The sequence below is a fragment of the Protopterus annectens genome, chromosome 8.part1, assembly GCF_019279795.1.
Source record: "Protopterus annectens isolate FY-2018-M chromosome 8.part1, PAN1.0, whole genome shotgun sequence".
Taxonomy (NCBI): domain Eukaryota; kingdom Metazoa; phylum Chordata; order Ceratodontiformes; family Protopteridae; genus Protopterus; species Protopterus annectens.
In genome coordinates this window covers 70,807,527-70,815,648 of record NC_056742.1, presented here as the reverse complement: position 1 = coordinate 70,815,648, position 8,122 = coordinate 70,807,527, and the positions used below count along the sequence as shown (strand labels likewise).

The following is an 8,122-nucleotide window of genomic DNA, read 5'->3' as shown; positions in this document are numbered from 1 at the left end:
TCAAAAATGTATTTATTTGCTTAGTTATGTATATATATATATATGTTTATACATACACATGATTTTTCACATTCACTTAGTTATTATCTATACATGAATGTATCTGCATTTAGAGTTGTTTATGTGAATGTGTACACTCTTATTCCACCTGTTATATTCACTGGACGTCCTTTACAGGATTGTTTTCTTTGCTCCAGTCTTTATAGCTTTTCAGCTTGACGGTTTTAAATTCAGACAACATGGGGCTAATATAAGTGTTTTATTATATTTTTCATCCTACTTTTTAGAACTTTCATTATTAACTAGTACTGAAAGTTATTTAAGATTTTAATACTTTTTCACACAGTGGTAAAGTATTTTATTTTATACTATTTTGAGTTTTACACTTCATTCTTGACTTCTCACTTTTATTATCTTAACTACTGGTTTTAATGTTAGCATGGTTTTTAAATATTTCTGAATATACCTTGAAAAGATCTTTTAAGAGTGTTTTCGAACTGATGAGCTATATTTATATTTATACATATACAAATATATTTACTGCACACATACTTGTTTTAAAGAAGCCAGATTTTTAAAGAAGCATACAATGGGTTAATTGTTATTTCCTGCTTACCTTGGGGGCGGGCTTGTCTTTTGCTTGGAGGAAACTGATGTGGTTTGAATTTGTATTTACTGTTTGAAACATTCTTGTTGCAACTGTCTGATGAAGTCTCACTAAGAGGTGAGATGAAAAGCGTTTATGGTTACTGTTTTTTATTGTTTTTATCATTTGTTTGGAGTAAAGTCTGAAAAATAAACTTTGGAAACTACTACTGTGTGCGTGCCTCAAGCCCTCTTGCCTGCATTTCTGTTTTTGCAGTTACCTGTGCCTTTAGTTTAACCTGCTGATTTAACGTGACAATATGAATGAGGTACAGATGAAAACTATGCTCTATAGAGTGAACGTAACAGCCATTAATACTGCTACTATTGAGGTAGGTTTTGCTCCGTATATAGCGTCTTGGATTATTCCATGGAACGCTTACTTTTATAATATATATAACGCTACATGAGTTTATATGATTTAACCTATCTACTAACAGAGAGGAAGGTAGGATAGGGCTTTTGCCCCTCTACATGATTGTGAGACTTTTGTTTTTAGTTTATTTTTTGATTTTGCTTATTTTTGGTGCTTACAAGGAATACTGGATTGACTGTGCTGAAAACGCATCTTCTAGACGTCAGCAAGTGCTTTGTAAACAGTTACTCAAGTAGCGACGATAGTGCACTATTTCAGCTATTTTTTAATAGCTACGTTTTTCAGCAACCTTGTGAATAGATTGAGACGCTGACATTAGTCAGCATACCATCAGGCTTACTTGCGATCTTAGATTTATGCCTAGATCGCTATGTGTAATTTGCCGAGAAGTTTTTAGAAACATTTTAAAATCTATTTGACGTCTTGTAAATAGGTTGAGACGCTGATATTGAATAACACACCATCAAGTTTACTTGCGATCGTAGATTTATGCCTAGATCGCTATGTGCAATTTGCAATGAAGTTCTTGAAACTATTTTATAATATATTTAATGTTTTGTTTTTATTAATTGCGGATTACAACACTTACTTGTTTTGCAGATGGGAATTTATGGGGCATTAAATAGCCTCGTATATATTGTTGTACTTTTGATCTATGCATTGCTGATGATTCTATGATGAGTACCTAAGCGACATTGTTTAGAACACTATATATGTACTATGGCTTTAAGAATTTAAACTTCCCACTTGTCATGCTGACCAATGAGAGTTGTTTTCATGTTTTATAAAGATTTTTAAACAGTCTGTTAATGTTTAAGAGTTTGAGAAAGCCTTATGGCGAAAGCGCTTACTCATTTTTATGAATAAAACATATTCGTATTTTATAAGGAGAGCATCTGCGTGTCTTTTACTGGACTATTGGATTTTCATCGTTTCATTGCCATCAGGGGTACCGGCTTTTTGTTTGGTTTCTTATTATCTTCATTTACGTGATACCCCGCCTCTGTTTGTGACCGCTCTGCATTGGGATTGTGACATGTTAAATATTTATCTAAATAGTCAAAAATGTATTTATTTGCTTAGTTATGTATATATATATATATGTTTATACATACACATGATTTTTCACATTCACTTAGTTATTATCTATACATGAATGTATCTGCATTTAGAGTTGTTTATGTGAATGTGTACACTCTTATTCCACCTGTTATATTCACTGGACGTCCTTTACAGGATTGTTTTCTTTGCTCCAGTCTTTATAGCTTTTCAGCTTGACGGTTTTAAATTCAGACAACATGGGGCTAATATAAGTGTTTTATTATATTTTTCATCCTACTTTTTAGAACTTTCATTATTAACTAGTACTGAAAGTTATTTAAGATTTTAATACTTTTTCACACAGTGGTAAAGTATTTTATTTTATACTATTTTGAGTTTTACACTTCATTCTTGACTTCTCACTTTTTATTATCTTAACTACTGGTTTTAATGTTAGCATGGTTTTTAAATATTTCTGAATATACCTTGAAAAGATCTTTTAAGAGTGTTTTCGAACTGATGAGCTATATTTATATTTATACATATACAAATATATTTACTGCACACATACTTGTTTTAAAGAAGCCAGATTTTTAAAGAAGCATACAATGGGTTAATTGTTATTTCCTGCTTACCTTGGGGGCGGGCTTGTCTTTTGCTTGGAGGAAACTGATGTGGTTTGAATTTGTATTTACTGTTTGAAACATTCTTGTTGCAACTGTCTGATGAAGTCTCACTAAGAGGTGAGATGAAAAGCGTTTATGGTTACTGTTTTTTATTGTTTTTATCATTTGTTTGGAGTAAAGTCTGAAAAATAAACTTTGGAAACTACTACTGTGTGCGTGCCTCAAGCCCTCTTGCCTGCATTTCTGTTTTTGCAGTTACCTGTTTCGGTATTCCAAGTTTTTCATTGTAAAGACACAAGCTGTAAATAAATGCGTTATTGTCAAAAAGTCATTCTTTGGTCTGCTCCTCCCTGCAGATATCAGATAAAGTGTTTTGCTTTTGACAATTCTCTTTAACCTGTCAAGTCCCTTCCTATTTGCCATCTGCAGACATATTGTCTCCCTGATTATCTGTGAATATTATGATGTGCTTGATTACAGTTTGATGAAAGCTCATCCTACTAGACCTTATCTTGAATTTATCTAGCTCTCTAGTTTTCCTGTAAATTCTAGGCCACCATGTTCTTCAACACTTCATGTTGCTCCACCTCATGCCATTTACAGCCTGCCATCACTACCCAAAAGTGGTTCAGCCATTTTGAAGGCGTGTGAGTTGAAGCAGGACATGTATTTGATCTGAAATGGCTCAGTCCTTACCTTTTAATGAATCTAACCCATTTCTATTTTACTCCTCTCTCCAGAAGCCACTCCAGCTCTCTAATATAAACTAAAGTAAGTCTAAACTTTTGTGAATAAAAGTACATTTCTTCCTAACTCCATGCAGTCTTTTATGCAAATTTTCCTAGCTCATATTCTTGCATTGTTTTCAGCAAACTATCCCTTGTTCTTGTATTATATTCTAATTCTTCAAAGTGATGTTCCCACAACAGATCCATGGCAAAACTAAAGTCACCCATATTCTCTATTTCTACATCTCCTTTTCACTATGCCATACCTAAAAAGGTTGGTATAAAAATTATTTTTATCCATGTCCCAACATACATATATACATTGGGAACAACCAGTAACTTTAGATGTATGGAGGAGGAGGAGTTGAGTTTTAGCGTTAAGGAACAATTGGGGGCTTTTAAGTTTAGGGAGAGGCATGTGCCTACCACAAGCACCCACATACCATTAGTTTGTGACACACTTGATTACTGCAATTTATCCTAAATGCCATGTCCTCTCCTACAAGTACCCATATGCTATTAGTTCGTAACACACTTGCTTACCATCATTTGTTCTAAATGGCAAGTGCCCTAGTCCTAACCTCCACTGGCCCAATCCTACTGAATTACCTGGCTCTCCCATCACCCAACCCTAGAACATTGCATAGTAGTAGAAGAGCCCTACTGCTAAACCCCCAAACTCCCACCCAGTGCCCAACCCTAACCTGAATCCCTTCTCCCTAACCACAAAAATCTCCTTATGCTCTCTAAACCTAAACACTACCCTTCTCTGATCTCTAATCATAAAGTTCACAATCACTCCCAACCCTAAAATTGCCCTTCCTAAACTTAACTTCCCCAGTTGCTCCCTGAACCTAGAACTCCCATTCCTCTCCCTAAACTTAAATACCGAAGTTATTCCCTAACACTAAAACTCGACCTCTCCCTATACCTAAAATTATATCTGCACTCCCTAAACCTAAATTCTCTATTCACTCCCTTAACCTAAAGCTCCTCTTCTGCTCCTTAAACTTAAAGTTCCCAATTGTTCTTTAACACTAACGTTCTCTCATGCACCCTAAATCTAAATTCCACTGTGTTGCCTAAAACGTAATCAACACTCACACCCATCCAATGCCTCCCCGTGGCTGTCACACTTACCTCATTTGAACTCAAATAGATGTTTGGGCAAAGTGTTGTAGCTAAACTCTCTGCATAGTTGCTTCTCCTTACCCAAATACATATCTGAGTTTAAGCATAAGCTGCAGCCTGTGTGAGCTGCAAAACATTCAAGTTCCTGGCTTGAGTCTGCAGTCCTTGAGCAGTTGTGACATGAGCAATTGTAGTAGGCTCTTCTTAAATGATTAGACTCAAACAACTATTTGTCCTTGTTTCCAAGTACCCCGCAACTTGAATTTGATTTTATTCAACAATATAATATCTCCTTGTTCAAGTCATCCCTTTGTTAAAAAAAATGTCTTTTTTGGGGGGAGTGAATACAACCTCCAATATTCTACTTCATAAGGATACAGAACACACAAGAATCAAGGCACCGGAATGAAGAACCAACCATTTAATAAGATTAAAAACACTTACACACCAAGAAAATAATAAATGAGACGATATGTGCTTTCATTCTAAACAATGTTAAAACTTCATCAAGTAACACGACAGGTAAGAAATCCTTTTAAAATACCTGCTCAAAATCATTTATTATTTTCTTGGTGTGTAAGTGTTTTTAATCTTATTAAATGGTTGGTTCTTCGTTCTGGTGCCTGGATTCTTGTGTGTTCTATATTCTGGTTTGCTCTCTTCGTGTCTTTCTGGTGACAACTTTCTTTTGGGAAATCTACTTCATAAGTCTAATGGAGTGTCTTGCATTCTATTCCTATTGTGATCCCCCTCTGCATTTTGTAATACAGCAGTCCTGGCCACAACCCCCCCCCCCCCAGCTTCCAAGTCCCCTTCCCTGAGCTGGAATACCTGGCCCTTTGGATTAACCCATGGTCGCTTCCTCCTTGCACTATCTTGGTGAATGCTATCATACCTTTTTATTGTGTGAATAAACTATACAGTGAATACAGACATACTCCCTGTGGTAACAAAGTGTTGCAAAAGCAGAGTTAGAGTTCTGATATGGTATTGTGTGATGATCTGGTATTACTGCCTTTGTGCTGCTGGATCAGGTACATGAAATTAGGGTTCTGAGCAGAAATGGATTAAATGCTACAGTGTGAATCCTGACATTCATTATGGTTCTACTTTCAATGAGATATCATATGACTACACTGAATTTCCCTCCAGCTTTATGCACTTACCTTTCCATTCTGGTCAGTGTCAAGATCAGTTGCTGATACCTGAAGTACAAATGTCCCAATATCAGATCCTTCTGCTAGCAATGCCTCATAGACAGATGAAGTGAAAAAAGGTACATTGTCATTGACATCTGAAATAAAAATACAACAGTATTATGAGATCTTGATAAAGAGTAGGACTGAGAAGCTTTAGGAAAAGAAAAATGTAGCTTTACATTTAACCTGCAGAAACAGGAAAGCAGAGTTGCCTAGAACATCCAGTCATTTCATTCAAAACAAACCATTAATAAGCACTTATTTGTTTGAACTGCAAAATTATTTACCTGTTATGTTTATATAAACTGTTGTAAATGATGCCATTGGCATGGCTGCAATATTCTGTGCCCGAACCCTCAGAATAAAAGTTTTGGTTGTTTCAAAGTCTAATGCTTCAGCTACTAGGACTGCGGCGGATCCATCTTCCCGATTCGGCATGAGATAAAAACGTACAGGGATGTTGGTTTCTGGCACCAACCCTTCCTCCAGGTGATATGTCACACGAGGATCACCAAGAGGTGAAAATGCCCTAATCATCTAGGATACAGAAAGTGGTGTCATCAGTTTGTAGCATGGCTCACATTAGCATGAAACAACATTCTTCTATTATCTCTATACTGGAAATCTGTAAAATTTACCAGGCTTACACTTTGAAAAGAAGCAAAGAAAATGCACACCTTAATGTGAACATTAATGAGGTGGTAAAGCACATATTCTTTTTACAAATTCGTTATGAAAACTCATTCAGCTAAAATGATGAAATTAAGGAGATGACACATCTGTTAAAAGCCCTTGTGTTATTAACCAGCTTCTTGGAATCATGATCAAAGATAATTTTCATGGATATTATCTGCCAAGAACCCTGAGAGATATTTAGCTTTTACAAAAAACATTATAAATGTATGGCACTCTTTGGACAAATCCCACATTATAAGGTAAATCGGCAAATTGCATATCTAATCTCAGTTTTATCAAACTGGAAGAACAAGATTCATTTAACAGAGTACTGTCACATACAGTAGTGAAAACCATTTCATGAATCACACTGCAGCACTTTTCTATCTTGGAAACACAGAATTTGACTGCGAGTAAAAGGCTCTTTGACCCTCATATTATATGAACTTCCCTATGAATTGCAAAAGTTAAGAAACCAATTTAACAGGTGTTTTCTGCAGTTTGCATAAGTGCCTTAAACCTGCCCCATACATTATTGAATTATTTTCCATACACCTCTTTTCTGTGAACCTCCCAGCTATCAAATTTTCATTTTCAGAGTATACATGTGCTATCTGTGCACTTGTCAAGATGGTGAGTACACAACACAGAGACGTGGAAGATGTGGTTAACCTGGTCATTAGTCAGAGAAAACTAATTTCTTCTACAAAAGTATTTCTGTGTATGTACATGTGTGTATATATTAGAACTGCACCTGAACATGTGACATATAATATAGAGTACACTAATGAAGCAGCTACAGGAAGCTGCATATCATGTGGTAATCATATGTTCCCTATATTCTATATCACATTTTCATATGTACGTTTAAAAAATACACACACACACACACACACACACACACACACACACACACACACACACACACACACACACACACACACACATACACACACACACACACACGCTTATAGATATGTATAGGTATGTACATGTATATGTATGCATAAAGCCAGTAAGGCAGGTGGGTATATACCATGCACACCCCAAGTTCTTTATTTCACTTATAAAATAGGCATTTGCACTTTTTTGCAGTCTATATTTTATATTTAGTCATGTATATATCATAATTATATGTTTTGATGTGTATTTGAATGTAAAACAGTTTCTCCTCCCAATTTTATTTAACTGATTGCTGTGCATAGTTATAATTTTATAACTGCCTGGAACTTTGGTATTAAATTTTCTATGCTTTCATTAAACGTAAACCTTCTGTCAAACTCTGATTTAGTATTCTGCAGTTCCATTTATAATCGTGTCCCAGCACTACATAACAGTTCAGCACCAGTTCCTTTTTTATTTACGTTCTGAGATGGTAGGCATTTAGCTTTAGCCTATAATCATCATAAAGTCATCTTCCATCCAGATATTTTCAAAGGTTATGCATTCATGGCATTATATTATTGCAGACTTACACCTTGACAGTTAGGGTGTAGCATGGCTATAAAATGGATCTATGTCATTTCACTGAATGCTCATTTCTTTCAATCCCTTATGGTTAAACCATTTGATTGAAAACTCATTTCATAGCAAAGAGTAGAATTGTACAGAAAGTATGTGATGGTGTAATTTATTTTTTTCAAAAACATTTTTACTTTGTTTTCATTATAAATATACGCAAATGTACATATAACAAATACA

The 8,122-nt window shown here is 35.3% G+C and overlaps 1 protein-coding gene across 1 annotated transcript in view; it reads right to left on the bottom strand.

Moving 5' to 3' along the window:
* The window catches only part of LOC122810195 (neural-cadherin-like), a 1,307,756-nt gene that overhangs the window by 673,856 nt on the left and 625,778 nt on the right, over positions 1 to 8,122 (bottom strand). Inside the window, exons 13-14 of the mRNA XM_044081677.1 lie at positions 6,034 to 6,283; positions 5,714 to 5,841 (exon numbers count right to left, since the gene is read on the bottom strand). Of these exons, the coding sequence (XP_043937612.1) occupies positions 5,714 to 5,841; positions 6,034 to 6,283 (378 nt within the window). The remainder of the gene's footprint in view (positions 1 to 5,713; positions 5,842 to 6,033; positions 6,284 to 8,122) is intronic.